This window comes from Microtus pennsylvanicus, chromosome 8, assembly GCF_037038515.1.
Source record: "Microtus pennsylvanicus isolate mMicPen1 chromosome 8, mMicPen1.hap1, whole genome shotgun sequence".
Classification (NCBI taxonomy): domain Eukaryota; kingdom Metazoa; phylum Chordata; class Mammalia; order Rodentia; family Cricetidae; genus Microtus; species Microtus pennsylvanicus.
Window position 1 is genome coordinate 27,422,058 of NC_134586.1, and position 20,589 is coordinate 27,442,646.

Genomic DNA, 20,589 nt, shown 5'->3' on the forward strand with positions numbered 1-20,589 from the left:
GTAGAGGAAAACGTTGTGTTGTTAGTAAGTTGGCTTACCAAATTTATCACAGTCTTTGATGCTTAGCAAATGCAGTAGATGTTCCTTGTGCTCAGCTGATGGGGATAAACAAGGCCTTCTCCTGCTCGGAGTGGTGCTAGGGTGATGACTGTGTGCCCTTTGAGGAGTTTTCCCTCAGGATTTTATGTGGTTTGCAAAATATGGACCCTCATATTAAATTACACTATACATGTAGGTCATTCTAGACCCAATAAGGTTGGTGCAGAATTCATAGCAAATCAATACAGCTATACCAAAGTGTTTTTTTTTAAATCTTAGATCACCTGACCAGCACCTTTAAATTGTGTCTAGCATAAAAAACAAAGTGTGTGCGTGTGCACCCACCCCTCTACAATGTGAGTTGAATGTTTATTTAAAAAACTTTAATTTAGTAGTTACAGCAGAGACTTTGATAGTTTCTGTACCCGATATTTATAAGGTTTTTTTGTTTGTTTGTTTCAAAGCTCCTGTTTCCAGCCGCTCTTACATCAGAGGTTTATATGTTTATAATGAGTTCTCATTCCTTCCCTTTCCTACTCACAAGTTCCTGTGGATCTTGTACTTAGCAGTCCCTCAGCATGACACGCAGGTATTTATATCTGGTCCACATTGCCACGTTCCCAGGTATTAACCTGATTTAGAGATCTAATGCAGAAGTATGCCTTACACATCTACATGCGGTGGTCAATGAAGCAGCATACACGGAACTTTACTAATACTCTCCTGTGAAACAGTGGGCCATTGGAATGATTAACATGGAGAAATGATAAGGGACATTTTCCTGCTGTATCATCATCCCAGACTTAGAGATGGACAGCCTTCCATTTTCAAAAAAAAAAAAAAAAAAAAAAGAACTTGAGAGACAAAAGATTTTCCCATAGTTTTAATAACTCTCAGTCAGCACTTGGGTTGTCCTAGTTTTTGGAAGTCACAAATGAGCCTTCTGTGAACACTGTGTGCAAGTCTCTTTGTGGATAATATTGTTATTCACTAAGTGAATTTGTGGATCATATAGTAACTGTAACTATGTATGCATGCTTAGTTCTCTAAGGAACTTCCGAACTGTTGTCTAAAGTAGCTGTTGGAAAGTGGCTTATTTTGTTGTCATTGATGCTACTCTCTGGTCTCCCCTGCTCTGCAGCATTTATGTTGCAGAGTGAGAAAGAAATTGTGATGGTTTAAATGAAAATGACCCTCATAGGCTCATAAGGCATAGTGCTATTGGGAAGTGTGGCCTTTTTGGAAGAAGCATCTCACTGGGTGTTGTCTGAGGTTATCTGTCCTACCAGGTCCCAGTCTTTAAGTCCCAAAGAATTACACAGAAGTCTACATTAATAATACACCGATTGGCCTCTTAGCTCAGGCTTTTTATTAACTTTTATATCTTATATTAGGCCATAATTCTTGTCAGTGTTAGCCATGTGGCTTGGTACCTTTTTTGGTGAGGCAGTCACGTCTTGCTTGCTCTGTGTGTAGCTTCCTCTCTGTCTGGGTGATGCCTGCAGTCTGACTCTTTCCTGTTCCCAACATTCTCATTGCTCTGCTTCTACTTCCTGCCTGATCACTCCACCTATACTTTTTGCCTGGCTACTGGCCAATCAGCAGTTTATTTAAAATATAAGTAACAGGGTACAGACCATTGTCCCACAGCAATTGGGGGCAGGCCTTTAAGTCCCAGATGCTCAAGCCAGGCCCTGTGTATCACTCTCTTCCTGCTGCCTGCTAATCCAGGTGTAGAACTATTAGTTACCTTTCCATCACCATGTTTGCCTGCATGTCCATTGCTTCCCACCATAATGACAATGGACTAAACTTCTAGAAGCCAGTTCCAGTGAAATGTTTTCCCTTATAAGAGTTGCTGTGGTCATGGTGACTTCATAGCAATAGAAACCTTAACTAAGACAGAAATGTAGATGAAATGAAATCTTTTCCCCCAGATTGTGAAAAAAACATATTAAAGTAGAAATAAATATATCCTATGTATATAAGTAGTTTCAGTTTGTATTTCCACTGTTAGTGAATGAAAATTTATTTTTCTGTATGTTTTAGCTTGGGAAACTTTTTAAAATGTTATGTATTATAATATTATTTAGTGGTATTTTATAGGCTCTTTTCAAAATGTACTCATTGTTAGGTGTGTGGTTTGAATGTGAAATGTTCCCTAAAGGTTCGTGTGTGTGTGTGTGTGTGTGTGTGTGTGTGTGTGTGTGTAATGCTCACAGACACTTGGTTGCCAGCTGAGGGCACTGTTTGGGAAGATTGTGTTGTTTTGAGTAGCCCTTCTTGGAATGAATCACTGGGGTTAGGCCTTGAGGTTTTGTAGCTTGGACCCACTTCTTGTCCCTCTCTGTTCTCTGCTCTCTGGAAGAAACACAGTGTATTCAGCAGGCACAATGTAACCAGTGGCCATTTGTTCCAGTCACCCTAATGGACTGTACTCATTTCTGTTTAAGGATTTATTTATTTTATGTGCACTGGTATTTTGCCTGCATATAAATCTTTGTGAGGGTACCAGATCCCCTGGAACTGGAATTGTAGACAGTTGTGAGCCACTATGTGGTTGCTGGGATTGAACCCAGGTCCTCTGGTAGAGCAGCCAGTGCTCTTAACCACTGTGCCATCTCTCCAGCCCCAACTGTACCCATTTTTAAACTGCAAACAAAAGAAACCCTTTCTCCCTTGCTTTGTTAGATATTTGTCATCACCAGGACAAAGTAATTAATGTTATTTATGTTCTGCAGTGAGATTCCTGTTCATATCTTTTCACATAAGGATTGGTTGTCTTTAATTTTGACAGCTGTTTATATCTTATGGACAGAAGTATTTTGAAATCAAATTTATGATTTACAAATATTTTTTCTCATCTACAGCTTGTCTTTTTATTAAATTTTATGTTAGAAAGTCTTGTTTAATATACTGGCTGTCAACATTTTCCTATTGAACTTTAATTTGTGATCTGAATAATTGCAAAATATGCAGTTCTTTTTTAAATTCAATGTGTATGGGTGTTTTGCTTGCATGCATATCTATGCACCACATGTGTGAAGTGCCCATGGAGGCCAGAAGAGTGTTGCATCCCCTGGAACTGGAGTTACAAATGAGTGTAACCTGTCATATGAGTGCTGGGTATCAATTTGGGTCCTCTGGAGTAACAAGCCAGAACTGCTGAGCCATTTCTGCAGCCCCAAGATTCCATTCTTTTGGGTTGTTCTTTTAAGCTTTATTAGATGATATAATTGACAGAGATTGAGAAGGCTGAGTAAAAGCTCAAATGGAGAAGCACTAGCCACAGAGAAGGGGCAAAACAAAGAACAAAAATGAGAGACTTTATTAGAATAGATAGAGCTTCCATCAGGGGATGGATCTGCCCACCATCTCTGGGTTAGACTTTTTAATAAGCTTTTGGGGGTCATTTCCCCTTTAACTTCCCTTCTTTCTCTCTGATTGGTCTTGTCCTTGCCGGCAATTTCTAAGGATTTCAATGTGTATCTCCCTTGGGAAAGGGGGAACAACCTTTGGAACAATGGTCAGACCATCTTAAAGGGACTAGTCCCCTTTCATGCTAACACATCTGCCTTATGTGTGTTGTGTGAGACATCTATTGGGAAGATGGGACACAAATGTCTCTTCATCCCCGATAGGGAACTGAGAATAGACAAAAGTAATAATTTTACTCAGGTCTAACTTGGTAAATCAGTTAGTTTATTGGATGTACTAACAGGAGCAGGAAGAACTCAAGGCAAAGCCTACTCCAGCTCACAAGACCCTGAACCCTAGAGCTTTCTGTATGATTTACAGTCAGCTTGGCAGATTGCAGATTCTCCTTTAGTTTAGTAGTTTGTTCTAGGAAGGTCCCCTGGCAGAAGTTAATTGCTTCTCTAAACTTGGGGAGGGACTTTGTGAATCTTGTAAGTTTCTGTATTTCCAAACATAAGTGTACTTCTTGAGTCTTATGAGCCTCTTTTTACAATTTCCCGAGTCTTAAGAAGCCTTTCTCTAGGAGGGAATTTTTAACATGGAGGAAATTGCTATGTAATACTGTGATGCTGGCGCCTGAACTCTCAGTGCTTTCTGTGAGCCAGGGAAGCATGCTGCCAACTGAGCTATACCTTTAGCCCTAGGGCTATTTAGGTTTTAATTTAGAGTTTAATAAATATTGACAGGTCTAACTTCTAAAAGTTCCTTAGGGCCTTTTTTAACTTTGAGGAGTATTGAGAAGTCCTGTGATCACAAAGTTCTGAGAATGGAGCAATGTGCTAAAGCCCCATACTATAGATTACACACCTACATAAAAAGTAGAAAGTAGGGTGTGGCGCAACTCCTAACATATACCATTCTAGATTCATGGGCTCTTCATTTTCAATCATTAGTGAGTTTGTGTCTCTCCATGTGCACATGTGTATGTGCATGTGAGTACTCATCTGTTAATTAAGGAAGTTTGTTATAGTTTAGCATTTTGGAATGTTTTATAGCAGTATGTTTAGTATAATAGTGCCCATCGCAAATACCTTTCTACCTAAGCCTCACATTGGTTTGGGTGACCTGTATCTTAGTTATTTGACACCATGGCCAAGGCAACTTAAAAAAGAAAGCACTTGCGTGGCTCAAATTTAGAAGGTTAGAGTCCAGGATGGTGGTGCAAAGACATGGTGGCATGACCGGCTGAGCTTACCTTTTGATCTTCAGAGAGTGAGCACAGTGGGAATGATGTAAGTCTTTTGAAACCTTAAAGCCACCCCCAGTGGCTACATCTCCTCTAACAAGGCCAGGTCTCTTAATCCTTCCTAAACAGTTCTACCAACTGGGGGTCAAGTATTTAAACAAATGAGCCTGTGGGTGTTCTTCTTTCAAAGCACCACAGGCTCTTTGCAGATGTCTCCAAGGCCAAGATTTTCCAGGAGTCATCAGAATGTAGGGAGAGGCTAAGAAAGAGCTGTAGTCCTCAGTGGGAGGCTTAGTCCTACAGACATTCTTACTCTTAGACTTTCCTTAGCCTCCAGATCTAAGTGTGTGTGTGTGTGTGGGGGGGGGTAGTTTCTGTTTTAAGCTGCATAGTTTGTGGTACTTTATTTTTGGAGTTGTAAGAAGCTGAAGAGCAAGGTATTCAGGATTTCTAGCTTGTTGGGTAGCATTTTTAGATCATTATCGTGTAAGTCAGTTATTATCAGGAAGACTTTTAAGAAATAAGGTTCTTGCTTCCTTCCATAAGCTAAACTCACTGATTTTCTTCATTTGAAAGATGAAAGCTTATCTTTAGCTGTTCTCTCTCATTTTTCCTTTTTATGGGCAATAAAATTTACACTTCTAGACCTGACACTGATGTAGACCTGCTTTTAGCCTCCTTTCCTGTGACTTCCTTCCTATCCTTAGCTTTAACCATTCTGTGTGTAGCTTCTTGAGACTTTAGCATCTCTTCTGAGCATCAGTATTTATGGTACCTCCACTCTGAAAGGTTCTCTCGTTATCTTCCTCACCAGCCAGCATCTGCTCATCATTTATAAGTTGTCCAAGCTTCTCTAGTATCCAGTCACAGACCTTCAAGCTGAGTTATTTTTTTTCTTAAACTTATGTATTTAGTGTATGTGTGTGGAGGTAAGTGTACGTGTACGACTTCTGAGAGCCAGTCCTCATCTAATGTGTGTTTTGGGGATTGAGCTTAGCTTGTCATGCTTGGTCATTTCCTACAGGACCCTCTCTCTGGTCTCTAGTCTGTATTTTTAGAAAACATTACTTCAGTTTAGTGTTCCCTGTAAAACACACGCTCCCCTGCTACTCTCTTCTCTATTGGTTCTAATCTCTGCTGAAGGAGGGGAAAACAATTGTCCTGTGTTCCCAGTGACCAGAGTAGTATAATTTTCTGGTACATAAATATGACAATCATTTCCTCCTCCTTACAAGTCTTTTATTGACTTTGATTTGCAAACAGGATAAAATTAAGTATCATATTTGGTAATTGGAGCCTTTCTGTATATCATTTTAGGCCCTTTTCTTTATGCTCAGCCATCTCAAATGAATCTATTAGAACATGCTTTATTTGGTGTTTATGTTTCAAAATATTCTTTGTCCTTCACTAGATTACCTCTGCTTTCTGTTTCAGATCTAGTAAAGGTCAATATGTCATTTAAAAACCAAGCTAAATGTTGGTTCTTTCAACAGTCTTTCTGACTGATATGTTTTTCAGAGGAAGGCTGCTGATTCCTGTACACTGCCTCTGTGCTTTTGTATTTGATATCCTTTGAATGCACTACATTTGGAATGCTTATGTTCTAATCATTTCACTTCTTATTGTAATTTTAAAAATAAAGTAATGTAACTCCCCTGAATCCAAGTTTTATTTTCTTTAAAATATGGGCAACTCTATTCCAAGGAATTCTATTCTGTAACTAGTCTTTCTCTGTCCCGCCATTCAGCTCCCAAAAAATGGCGCACAGACTTATTATTAATTATGAAAGCTTGGCTGATAGCTTAGGCTTGTTTCTAACTAGTTCTTAAAACTTAAATTACCCTATTAATTTACTTTCTGCCTCATGGATTTATTATCTTTACTCTGTACTGCCCATGATACTTTCCTGCTTCCTCTGTCTCTGACTGGTGACTCTCTGTGTCACTGCCTTTCTTCTTTCTAGTATCCTTTCTGCCTCGAAAATCCTACCTAGGTATTAGCCGTTCAGCTTTTTATTAAACCAATCCAAGTGTCAAATCTTTACAGTGTACAAAAGATCATTCTACAACACTATTCCTCTCCTTTCTGTTCTGTTCATTGTTTGTAAATCTTCTGTTCTTAGGTGGATGCTCTTCGATTGCGTTTAGAAGAAAAGGAGACTATGCTAAATAAAAAAACCAAACAAATTCAAGATATGGCTGAGGAGAAGGGTACACAAGCTGGAGAGATACATGACCTGAAGGACATGCTGGACGTGAAGGAACGGAAGGTCAATGTTCTTCAGAAAAAGGTAAGGCACAAGTGTTCTCTGCACAGTGGCCCCTTATGACATAACCTTCTTCTGAGCACTCTGCCAACCGACCACTAGAGCTGCTCTCCTTCTGTTTAGATTTGCAGAGTACTCGGAACCATTGTTGCGGGAGGTAGATTGATAAAACTGCTCTACAAGTTCAGTCTTTCATGAAATCAGCGGTATCACTATCTTTTAGTAGGATTTCTCATCCTGTTTCTCAAAAGTGTTTTAGCAATTGGCACAATATTTGGTTAGCTAACCTACCTCTACTGTCTTTAATTGGAATAGAAATCTATGAATAGCACATAGATAATCCATTTCATTACTTAGGTGACAATTTTGAAGAGTATAGCTTGCGCCTGTAATAAGCATATAATGTACGAGGCAGACCTGGAAGCTGAGCTGGTTTACTCTATCCCTTGATTGTAGCACTCCTTTTGAGTTAGTAACTTGCAGTATGGAAGACTGACTAACCTCTTTAGCCATTATTTGAAATGGACCTATTTTGGAATAAAAATAAAACTACTAATTTTTTTTCTAGTTTTAAACTTATATAAAAGCTGTCCTTGATGCAGTAGCTATAGACGTGTCATTTTTGGTTCGTTTCTGCTGAAATGATAGATTTGCAATGTTTGACACTTTCCTAGTTTATTGTTAATTTGCTAACAGTCACCAAGGAAGAACTTTCTTTGCTGACCTTGGCAAAAATTTAGCTTTTTTATTTGAAGAAGATCGTGTCCTGTGTTTTCAGTTATATTCACTTGTTCTCATTTCCTTTTTGCTATTGTAAAACTTTGAACACTCTAAATATTGGTTGATTGTTTTGTTAATGCATACTAATTTATTGTTTTAAAAATGTAGTGATTTTTATGTCTCTCTACCCACACCGCTCACTTCCTTTATGCTTCAGTGACAGCCTGCACGTAAAGAAGCAAATATATATTCTTATTTTGTTTATATTTTTGAGTTATTTTTCTTGGCACCTGGTAGTCTATATACAGGGATAAATATGGGTACACATGCGCGTGCGAGCTCACACACACACACACACTTTGAGGCATATCTTACCATTCCTTACTATTATTTTTCCTTTTTTTAAGGTTAATGTTTCCAAGTTCCACCCCAAGGATAGGTGTTCCAAAGGTGTAATCATTGTAATACATTGTATACATGTAAACATGTATAAGATGTTTTACAACTTTGTTAGCAAAGTTTATTCTGATGGCATACCTACATTTTTTGCTTTATATAATACTACACTAAAAATTGTTTGTATTTAGCTTCTGTTTGTGTTAATTACTTTTCTAGGATCGACTCCTTGAAGTAGAATACCTTGGTGAAATGATAGGCATTTATAATTTTGATGACTTTCCCAAGTATCAGCTGTTTCCTACAAGCATAGTATGAAAGTGTTTCCATAAAGACCCATCTAGAGTGGGTTTTTATTAGTCTCTCTGCTTCTGCCAGCCTGGAAGTGAGGAAGTAGTTTGTCATTATGGCTCCACCTCTTTCCTTATAAACAAGATGGAATATAATTTTATGTATTTAAGGTCTTTTTATTTTCATTTCTGCAAAGTGTGTGTTCATAGGTTTATTTACCTTTTAGTGATTTGTAGCATTTTTTCTTCCCCAATTAAAAATGGGACACATTTAGTTTGCTGTAACTTTTAGATGTTTGGTTTTTGACTGTATGCACGAATGTCTGTTAACATAGGTTTTGTGACATATTTCAAAACTTACATTTTAGAACGTCTATTTTATTGGTCTTTGTATTCAGTGGCTTTTTTCCCCCAGGTTTTCATATTTGTGGCATGTATTAATAGCTATTCTTTTCATCATAATTTTTTAAATTTAGTGATGACTAGCTATTTGTGGTTACAATTTCCTCATTTGAAATTTAGGGTCTGTATCTGTCATCATTGTTGTGTGACACTACCCTTGGAAAACTTGAACAAATGTCTGCTCACCTCAGAGAGGGAACTGATGATAGGCTAGAGTCTCGATAGGACCAAAGTCCACCTGGGTGAACTAATGAGTTTTACTGGGGTAAATGCAAGAGTTTTACTGCAAGAATGTGGGTGAGGGATAATTTTCAGGAGTAGAAATGACTCAAACACAGCTGCATCACTAAAAGCCTACCCTAGCACAGTGGCAGTTCATGAAAGTTAGAAACCTGGAGCACAGTATGCAACCTGCATGCGGCTCAACAGTTGGAGGGTGTCTTTTCCTTATGTTCAGTTGGTCTGAGCTTCTTCCAGCAGCTGTGCTTGTCTTTGTTTCTTCCGGCCTCTGGCTGATCTGCTTCTTCCACGCTACTTTGTCTGAGCCTCTTCTAAACACCTCAGCTTTTCTCAGTCTTTCCCCAGCAGTCCTGATTCATATATAATGTTGGGTTCTGCTCAGTTTCAGGGACTGTCTGAAGCTGCTTTGATTTGTTCGCTTTCTGTTTTAACTAGTTTTCCTGGAGGACGAAGTGTGTCACCTCCTCTTAGAACATCCTGTTGTTTAACCTTTCTGTAAACAACTTTTGAGAGTTGGTTTTCCCTTCCACCATGAGGATTCCAGGGATTGAGCTTTGATTTTAAAGGGTACTTAAAGGGCACTTGCCCCTATGCACTGAGCTGCCTTGACAGCCTCTTATATTATATTCTCCAAAAATTCCATTACAGCTTTACTTGTGAATAATATAGACTCGGAAATTACCTGGCCTATGAGAAAATTATAACCAATTCTCACTTAATGAATTAGACTTCAGTGAATTCGGCCATCTTTATTGTCCTGTTAAAATTTTTTTTAGGAAAGAAATAGAATTCAGTGTCCTTTCTTTTAACCCTCAACATTTTCAGTAAAAAATGTAAGAAACTTGTCTACAGAGGGCTACTGTAATTTAACTTTCTAGGAAGAATTTAGGCATCTCTGCAGAGATATTTTCTGTGTAATACTTAACCCACGTTGCTTCTCAATTAACACATTATTCTATGAGCAAGGACAATAGGCAGTGGTTTCCATTGTCGCCCTGTTCTTTGGTCTTTGAGTTCTCTGGGAAGGTATCCCAGGAAGTAATTGGTACTTTGACACAGTGGTGGCTGTGGTAATAGCCAGGTAGTTAGACCATTGACTGAGGTGTCCTGTTCTCCTGGGCTGCACTGCCCCTCAGTCTTCCAGTTCTTAGTACTATTCATATCTGTATACATTTGTGTAACCCTGTGCTCAGAGAATACAGGAGGCAATAACAGATCTCTAGGGTTATGGTGTGACTTTCAACAGACTTCTGTTTAGATCGTGTAACTAGAAAACTGAAAGCATTGGTTCACACACATGCTAGGCACTGAGGTCATAAATGCAGTCACACCATTGCTATTGCCTCAGGCTTAGTCTTTTAGCAATTTGAGTACATTAAGCTGTGCAAGTTTTCAAAAAAATATTTCTATTATTTTGTATATGTAAATGTTTTTACTGCCTGTATGTCTACATATTACATGCATACCTGGTGACTGCTGAGGCCAGAAGAGGGCATCATATTTCCTGGAACTGGAGTTACAGGCAGTTGTGAGTCACGATGTGGGTGCTGGGAATCTGGGTCTTGGAGAAGATCAGCCAGTACACTTAATTACTGAGTCTCTCCAGCCCCAGCTGTGCAAAATTTTAACCTATGCCAACAGAGTGTAAAAAGAATTTCAACTGTTTCCATAATTGCTTCTTAACAGATCTTGACAGGCTGCGATTTTGGTCTCACCAAGTTTTGCTTCTTTTTATCCAGTTCATTATGTAAAAGGTCTTAGAATGCAGTGTTCTATACAATGAATAAATCCGTTAGGAAATTCCTTTCCTTACAATTAAAATATATCTGGGTTGTAGTTTTGTAAGGGTCATACATATACTTCCGATATACAGTAATGCCTCCCCTCACCTTTTAGTTTTAGTTTTCTGAAGCTAACTATGATCTGAAAATATGAATGGAAAATTCTAAAAACTTATAAATTTATAATTATGAACCATTCTCAGGAGTTTGGTAAAGTTTTATTTGTCCCATTTTGTCTTACAAAGGACTTGAATTATCCATTTGTCTAGTGTATTTGTACTGTGAATACTGCTGCCTATTGGTCATTTACGAGGCCGGTAGCTATTGCCAGATAACTGTTTCTCACATCACTTGTGATGTTGTAGTATTGTGTTGAATTAACCCTTATTTACTTCCTGATGACCCCCAAAGCACAAAAGTAATGATGCTGTAGATTTTATTATAGTATATTGTAATATTCTGTTTAATTTTCATTATTATTATTTTTATATGCCCAACTAAAAGATTACACTATATCATGGTTGTATGTGCAGGGAAAACCATAGCAGTATGTGCTCATTTGGAAACTGAGTCTCAGACTCATGGCAGTCTGCTTGTTTCTGCCTCCTGAGTGCTGGGATTGTTGGTTTGTCTCACCACATATGCTGCAAATTGAGTTTAAATCTATGTTTAAGTATCTTAAGATTGTGTTGATCTTCTCCCCCTCTCCAGTTGATATTGGAAAGTATTTGCAGAAAATGAAGTCCAGGGCCTTTCTGATTGATTGGCTTCATCATAATAATTTAATTCTGTTTAAAACAGCTTGTGGAGGTATTGTTAAAGCAGTTGCTCAGGTGCTCCAGGTGATTATAGGAAGCGCTGTGAGATTTCTTTGGTAGAGAAATTCTCTTCTTGGTAGGAATTAAGGCTTTGAAGGCAGAGTACTGAGTTCTAGCTGACTGGACTTATGTGGATTTATGCCCACTCAGTCAGATGTGTTGGTTCCTGACAACTGTACAATACTGATAATAACTAGAATAAAAGATGCTGGTAAATTTGTGGCAGTCTGTAGTTGGTATGTAGATTTGATGTTCTTCATGTACTATTGCATTTAGTTTTACTTTTCCTCTGGCATCAGTTTTTATCACTATAAAATCAGGTAAGGCGAAGGCAGCCTTGTATATATAATACAATATTTTATTTCCAACTCAATGTGATGAGTAGAGAGGTTGTTTTAAGGAATTAATCTTCCTAGAGTAACTAATTTAAAATATTTCTATTTTAGTTCACCCATGTTAGATTTTCTCTTTAGAATAAGCTTCAGTTCGTTTGATCATTGCAGAATTCTACTCGATGCATGCTTAAATAGGTACTCACTGGTTCTGTTTGCAACAAGTAGAGAGTACATAAAAAGCCACAAAATGACAACCTGAGCCGGATCTCTGGAATTCACATGGTGGAAGGAAAGAACCGACTCTAGCAAGTTCTCCTCTGTTCTGCCTAAACACACGGAGGCATAAGTGTACCAACAGACCTACTTAAATAAATTAAATGTAAAAAAAAGTCCTTGGGATTATAAAATGGCCCACCTTCTACAGCAGTTTGTCCGGATACTGTCTACAGTGTGGGAATGCTAGACAGAGGGATGAGAGTTAATCCTACCACTTGAAACAGTGTGTCCACAGTGTTTGTGTTTTTAGGCACTCTCTTGAAATACAACCCAGACTGACTTTGACCTCATGATTTCATATAGTAACTAGAAGTACAAAGCAGAAAGTGAAATCATGCAAAAGTGATAGACTTCTGTCCTTGTCAGTTCTGTAGTCTGCATGCCTGTCAATAAAAACTGCCATCTTGGCTGGTGGTGGCGCACACTTTTATTCCCAGCACTTGGGAGGCAGAGGCAAGCAGATCTCTGTAAGTTTGAGGCCACCCTGGTTTACAGAGTGAATTCCAGGACAGCCAAGGCTACACAGAGAAATGTAGATGGTTTCTCTGTGTCTGAGTATCTGCTCCCAAATAACCATTCAGAGGCTTATTATTAATTACAAACACTTGGCCGAGAGCTCAGACTTGTTACTATGTCTTACATTTTAAACTAACCCATGTTTCTTATCTACACTCTGCCCATGGCTTCATACTTTTTCTCAGTATGGCAAGTCAGCTCCTATTCCCTGTATCTCTTGAGGCTCCTCAGACTCTGCCCTTCTTCTTCCTAGCATTCTTTGCCCCGAAAATCCTGCCTAGCTATTGGCCAATCAACTTTTTATTAACAATAAGAGCAACACAGTTTCACAGTTTACAGAAGGATTATTCCACAGCAGAGAAAACATGTTTCATAAAAATAAAAGAACCCCCCCAACCTAAAAATTTTTTGTATGTATACTCTGTTATAGTAAAAACCCAGCAAATTCCTGCATGAGTAAAATTTTGTGATATAGCATCTTTTTATTTCTAAAGTCATGGAAAAGATTCTAATAACACCATACTAATAAAAACTCCCAGTTAATGGATCACGTCTACCCATCTTTATATCCTCCTCTAGCTCCTCTCTGTCCCCTCCTGGTCAGTGTGTACTGGCTTTTTTTTTTTAATAACCTTTTCTTATTTTCTTGCTCTGTTTGTGTCTGGCTAGCTGATGACTGCCCGGCTTCTTGCCCCGGGCGTCTCCCTTGTGTCCTCCTCTCCCTTCTTGTTCCTTTCTTTATTCTTGAGCCTGGATTTCTCCTCCTCTTTCTTCTCTCTGCCTAGCAGCTCTGCCTATCCCTCTCCTGTTTAGCTATTGGACAGTTAGCTTTTTACTAGACCAAAAAAAAAAGTAATCCTATTTCATGTGGACTAATTGCAGTCCTTCAGCAATACTGTCTTCACATTGGGACTTTCCATCTCATAAGACAGTTTTGTCTTCTTTTGTTAAGGATTTGCTTATTTGTTTTTATGGGGTTTTTTTGTTTGTTTTTTGTTTTTTTTGAGAGCCAGGGTTTCTCTGTGGTTTTGGAGCCTGTCCTAGAACTAGTTCTTGTAGACCAGGCTGGTCTTGAACTCACAGAGATCCCACTGCCTTTACCTTCTGAGTGGTAGGATTAAAAGCATGCATTGCTACCACCCGGCAAGGATTTGCATATTTGTATATATGTCCTTAGGATACTTATCTTTTCTCTGTTTGACTGTTGTAAGGTGTAGCATGAATAATAAAAACCAGAGACAGCTATTGGGGTCCAACCTGAAAATCAGAAAAGCAAAGCAGCCAGCCACTAAAGAGACCTTTTATCTCTACCAAATCCATTCAGACGAAGTGTACCAGATCCCGTCTCCGTGAATCCTCAGGCTTCACACTCTAGTTGAGTTCCTGTCTCTTCCCTGTTATATTTTTTTTCCCTGCCCAGCCGTTTTGCTCCTGTCTCCCCCTCCCTAGTGCTAGGATTAAAGATGTGTGATTCCCAAACACTGGGATTAAAGGGGTCATCCACCACCACCTGGATCTATTTCTGGATCGAGTTTATAATCTTATATAGCCTAGGGTAGCCTTGAACTCAGAGATTCGCCTGCGTCTGTCTCCTGAGTCCTGGGATTATAGGTGTGTGCTGGCCTCTAGTGGTTTAGCTTTGCAATCTGAATTTGAGACTAGCTTTATTTATTAAAATACAGATGAAATATCACTACAGTGTTTGGTATATAATTTTAAAACAAATTTAAATTATCTACTCTAGTGTTTAGTGTATAATTTTAAAACAAATTTAAATTATTTTTACAGAGAATTCTCTCTCTCTCTCTCTCTCTCTCTCTCTCTCACACACACACACACACACACACACACACACACACACACACCACAATTTGTTTATGATTTAAATAATTGTTATTGGGCCTACTTCTACCTCATAAATGACTTTTTTTCTGAAATGCATGTGTTTATTCAGATTGAAAATCTCCAGGAACAACTGAGAGATAAAGAAAAGCAGATGAGCAGTTTGAAAGAGCGAGTCAAGTCTCTGCAGGCGGACACCACCAACACAGACACAGCGCTAACGACCTTGGAGGAGGCTCTTGCGGAGAAAGTGAGTGATTGGCTTGACCCTTCCCAGACCTTTGTGTTCTGCTACAAACACAGAAGAAATCTTTTCATGGAAACAGTTCTTGGCTGCTGATGTGCAGAGTGGAAAGTGGAAAGACACTCTAGTTACTGTTAGGTGCTAGCACCAACTACTCGGAAAGATTGGTTGTACACCAAAGACCATCACCACATTTCCAATAGAATCAGCATATGTTCCCTATTTTGCTGCTTTCAGAACGAAAAGCAAATCCATTACTTAATAAAATGTGTAGAACATGGGACATTGATTATCAGGATTCTATCCCAGACTAGCTCTCCTGTTACCTAACCATCCCATGGCATTTTCATGGCTTTTATTCATGAATATTACACCTTTACTACTTTTCTAGTCTTGGCATACTCCTAAAATGATTTTTAATTTTATTTATTTTTATGTGTATAGATGTTTTGTTGACATCTATGTCTGTGTATCACATATACCTTGTGTCCCCAGAAGTCCCTAGAGGCCAGAAGAGGGTATTGGATTTCCTGGTATTGTAGCTGCCATGTGAGTGCTAAGAGTTGAATCTGAGTCCTCTGGAAGAGCAGTCAGTGCCCACCTGCCCGCCCACCTACCTTTCTTTCTCTCTCTCTCTCTCTCTCTCTCTCTCTCTCTCTCTCTCTCTCTCTCTGTCTCTCCCTCCCTCCCTCCCTCTCTTCTTTTTATTGTCATCTTTGCACAGGGGCCATACTAATCTTTGTATTATTCTAGTTTTAGTATATGTGCTGCCTAAGTGAGCACCAGTCAATACTCTTAGTCACTGAATCAATTTCTCTAGCCCCTTGACTTTTATTACTTTATTTTACCTTTATGATTTAAAGGAATGGTTAAATGAATAAGTGGTCTGTACCATCCTAGAAGATATTTTAGAGAATCTCCTTATGGTGATTTTGTTTTTTATTGTGCTTTTATTTGTTTGTTTTTGTTTTTGGAATGTGACTTGTTTTTTGATAGAGGTCTCTATAGTGATATTTTATTTGTATTTTAATAAATAAAGCTTGTCTGAAGATCAGAGTGCAAAGCTAAGCTACTAGAGACCAGGCAGTGGTGGCACACACCTTTAATCCCAGGAGACAGAGGCAGACAGACCTGTGTGAGTTTAAGGCCATCCTGGGCTATACAAGATTGATCCTGAAACAGATCCAGGTGGTGGTGACTGACCCCTTTAATCCCAGTGTTTGGGAGTCAAACACTTTTAATCTTATCACTAGGCAGGTGGAGACAGAAGCAATACGGCTGGTTGGAGAGAGGAATATAAAAGAAAAGAGACAGGAACTCACTGGAATGTGGAGTCTGGGGTTTGGTGGAGATAGTGCTGTCTAGGCAGTCTGAGGATCACCCCTTCGGTGTGAGCATTGGTAGAGGGAAAAGGTCTTTCTAGTGACTTACTGGTCTGCTTCTCTGATCTTCAACTTGAACCCCAATATCTGTCTCTGTGTTTTTATTATTCATGCTATATGTCTCATGTGCTGGCCTCAGGCTCACAGTATAGCTCAGTGTATTAGTCAGGGTTCTTTAGAGAAACAAACTTATAGACTGAATCTATCATCCATCCATCCATCCATCCATCCATCCATCCATCCATCCATCCATCTAATGGGAATTTACTGGAATTACTTGCAGGCTGTGATCCAGGTTGGCCAACAATGACTGTCTATCAATGGAAGGTCCAAGAATCTAGTAGTTGTTAGTTAATTCTAGATGTCTCAGCTGGTCTTCAGTAAATGCCAGAATAGAATAGTGTAGAATAAATAGACTTGCTAATGAGAGTGAAAGCAAGCAGGCAGAGAGAGAGAGCTAGCTTCCTTCCATGTCCTTTACATAGGCTACTAGCAGAAGGTGTGTGGCCCAGATTAATTCAAAAGAGCTGAATTAATGGTGTCCCACCTCAAAGATCTGGATTAGAACTGGGTCCTTACACTTCAAATTATTTAATTAAGAAAATATGTGCCCAGCCATTTGGGTTTTAGTTAATTCTAGATGTAGTCTATTTGATAATCAAGAATAGTCCTTAACACTCAGGGTGGTCTTTAGCTCTTGATCCTCTTATTTCCAGTTCCCAGGGTTGGAATTAAAGGGTTATCCCATCATGCTGTACTTTCCTTGGGATATTTAACTGGATTCTTTTCAGAGGCATAACACAACATTCCTTAGGTCCTTTGGACTCAGAATACTTTGATCTGTTGCCAGAATGATTGTGTATTCTGTGAGTATGTTTAGAAATACTACCCAGAAATATAATAAATTCCTTCAGCCTTCATGCTTTCTGAACACCTGGAAGAATAAGTTTAAATTTTTCTACCTCATCTTTGTCCTCCTTTATGTTAGATTATTGTATTGTAGCTCCCCTCCCTCCTTTTGATATATGAGTTATGAGTAATTTCTGTGGCTGTGTAAGTAGTGTGCGTCAGTACCACTATAGTGAAGAAATATGTTACTTATTGCCCTAAGGGCATACACATTAATTTTTGTGACTTGAAAATTTAATTTAAATGGCAATATTTCAAGAGAGTACTTTAGTGATTGAAGAGAATACTTTAGTGATATCTAATAATATTTGAAGTGATATAGGAAACTACTCTTGGAATTTAAAAATAAGCAAAGTTGGACATTTATTGGTTACAAAAGGAGAAATTAGTTATTTGAAAAGTTAATTTATAGCACAAACAATAAAAACCCAGAGACAGATATTGGGGTTCAACCAGAAAATCATAGAAGCAAAGCAGCCACCACTAGAGAGACCTTTTCCCTCTACCAAATCTTCATACAGAATGTCAAGATCCGGTTTCCTCAAACTCCGCACTCCACTGAGTTCTGTCTCTTCCCCTTTATATTTTTTTTCCCTGCCCAGCCTTATCGCTCCTGTTTCCACCTCTCTAGTGCTGGGGTCACCTTTGTGTGAGCTCTGTTTCTTTGTTAGATTAATTCAGTCTTGTGTAGCCCTCAGTTGCATTGAACTCACAGAGCCTTTGTTCCTCTGTCTTCCTAGTCCTGGAATTAAAGGTGTGTGCTACCACTCCCTGGCCTGTATGGCTGCCTAGTATGGCTGCTTCGCCCTCTGATCTTCAGACAAGCTTTATTTATTAAAACACATACAATATACACTATATAAATTCTTGAAGAGCTTACCATTGCCTTTTTAGTAGATGATAGAAGAATTGACTTTGGTCAGAGGAAGCAGAGTATGCTACAGGATGACTTGGTGTGCTTTCTTTTTAGGAACGGACAATTGAACGCTTGAAGGAGCAGCGGGACAGAGATGAGCGAGAGAAGCAAGAAGAGATTGATACCTACAAGAAAGATCTTAAAGACTTGAAAGAAAAAGTCAGCCTGTTGCAAGGAGACCTCTCCGAGAAGGAGGTTAGGGTTACCAAATGGAGTTACTCAGTTTGCTTAGTCATCGCATTCTGTGTATCTGCGGTGTCTGCACAGTGCAGACAAGCAAGAAAGATTCTTAGTATTTTGTGGAAGGCTTTCTAGAGTGCTACAGTAGACTGCTTATCACTTCTTCGTCCGTTACGACCCTGTTCTCTGTTTTAAGAGTTGATTTCTTATGTGATACCAAAGCTGCGTATCCTAGAGTAACTGCAGCCATGTTTTATAATGAGAGACACTGCTAACAATACAAGTAACAAAGGAAGAAATCTAATTATAACCGTTATTAGAAACACAATCACCTATAACATGTGACTTCATGATTTTGATCTTTTTTTTTTTTTTTTTTTTTTTTTGGTTTTTCGAGCCAGGGTTTCTCTGTGGTTTTGGAGCCTGTCCTGGAACTAGCTCTTGTAGACCAGGCTGGTCTCAAACTCACAGAGATCCTCCTGCCTCTGCCTCCCGAGTGCTGGGATTAAAGGCGTGTGCCACCACCACCTTATTTTTGAATAATCCTGTCAGTATAATTTAAATAGCTAAACAATTGAATGCTGTGTGATGAGTAATCCAGCAGATTTGTCTAGTAACTTTAGGAAAATTTCCAGAAGTAAGTTTCTACAAGAATTTCCTGCTGAAAGAGGGGAGAAAAATCCCCATTCAAATTAGTCAGTTACTAAGTTTGGTTACTTAGGTTCTCAAAGCTCAGTCTCTTTTATTTTGTGAAAATAAGTACATTAAGTTAGAGCTCTTGTTCTATTTTGCGACAGGGCCTCCTCTATCTCAGGCTGGCCTTCCACTTCTGATCCTCCTGCCTTCACCTCCTGAGTGCTGGAATTACAAGTGTGTTCCATGCCTGGTTTACGTGGTGCTGAAAATTGAACCTAGAACTTGATGCATGCCAGGCATGCTTTTTACTGGAGCTGCACCCCAGTCATTTCTAGGACTCTTTATGGCACTGTCCATTTAGTTCTGAGGATCAACGTTATTTCAGTTAACGTCTGGAAGCTAAAGATAATACGTGTTTATAGTTGATGAATGTTCTTGAAATGGGAACTTTCAGATGCTATGACTAACAATTTGAAAAATTAAATCTACATTTTATTTCACAGTATTCATCTAAACATGTCTTGATGCTTTTAGGCCTCTCTCTTGGATCTCAAAGAGCATGCTTCTTCCCTGGCTTCCTCAGGACTGAAAAAGGACTCACGACTCAAGACCCTTGAAATTGCTCTTGAACAGAAGAAGGAAGAGTGCCTGAAAATGGAGTCACAGCTGAAGAAGGTTGAGGAGCTCCCATTCTCACTGTGTTTGCATAAGAACACTGTAGATAGCTCTGAATCCTTCCTTCTTCCCTCCTCCCTCTCTCTTTTCCGCTGAGGATCACAGTGACACTACAGATTGTACAGTTATTTTCATTTTTCTTAGTAGGTTAGTGATATGTTTGGTTTTGTAGCTGTGACCAAACACCAAAGATACACATTAAAGTAGAAAAGATTTATTTGGATTTACAGTTTGAGAGGTTACAGTCCATGGTTGGATGATTCCATCGCTTTTAGTCTTTAGTGGGACAGAGCATCATGCCCACCAGAAAAGCAGATAGGAGCAAGGACAAAGTGTTCCTTTAAGCTCATGGCACTAGTGAGCTACTTCCTGTACTGAGATCCTGAGTGTCAGCCTCTCCGCAATGCCATCACATTTTGGTTCTATGATTGAACCACAGATTAGGTCAGTGCTCTCCTGATTTACCCACTCACTTCCCAGTCACCCCAGTTCTGAACATCGCATTGGCAAGTCAAGCCTTCAGCACATGAGTTTGGGAAGAGGAAGACTTTCATTCCCGAGAGACAGGTTCTAGAAGGTTCCTGCAGACTGCCCTTTGCTTATCCAGGGCTGCTTCCTTTTCTTTCGCTTTTACCACCACTGTAGCTTCTAACGATCCCAGTTTAGTCTAGAATTTTGGTAGTGCATTAACATCCTGGCCTTTCACTAGGGTCTTCTTTCAAGTCTGTGCTTAAACTGTGTATTTTCTTTCTGTTTAGCTTGACAATTTCATAGAGTATGTTGTACATATTGATTACTATCACATTCTTTCTCCTTTTCATTCCTTTTACATAATTGCCCTGAGTCCTTTTCTCACAAGCATGTTTTTGTTTTATTTTAACACACTGAGTTTAAAGCTAAAAACACCTTGACCATAAGCAACCTAAAGAGGAAAGGGTTTATTTTATATCGCTTATCATGAAGGTAAATGAGGGCAAGAACTGAGGCAGTAACTGAGAAAGAAGCCATAGAAGCATGGCTTACTATGCAACCAAGAACCATCTGCCCACATGGTGACATTGCC

At 39.0% G+C, this 20,589-nt stretch overlaps 1 protein-coding gene and 1 pseudogene across 13 annotated transcripts in view; one reads left to right on the top strand and one right to left on the bottom strand.

The window, feature by feature from the left end:
- Erc1 (ELKS/RAB6-interacting/CAST family member 1) overlaps positions 1-20,589 on the top strand; it is a 350,007-nt gene that overhangs the window by 97,987 nt on the left and 231,431 nt on the right. For all 13 annotated transcript variants that reach the window (XR_012911589.1, XR_012911591.1, XR_012911592.1 and 10 more), the window contains 4 exons: positions 6,825-6,992; positions 14,697-14,834; positions 18,090-18,230; positions 19,386-19,526. Coding sequence is in view for 9 of the 13 variants with exons in the window: in XM_075982955.1 (XP_075839070.1) it covers positions 6,825-6,992; positions 14,697-14,834; positions 18,090-18,230; positions 19,386-19,526 (588 nt within the window). In the remaining 4 variants the exon portion in view is untranslated. The remainder of the gene's footprint in view (positions 1-6,824; positions 6,993-14,696; positions 14,835-18,089; positions 18,231-19,385; positions 19,527-20,589) is intronic.
- On the bottom strand, positions 15,521-15,611 carry LOC142856660 (U6 spliceosomal RNA; annotated as a pseudogene).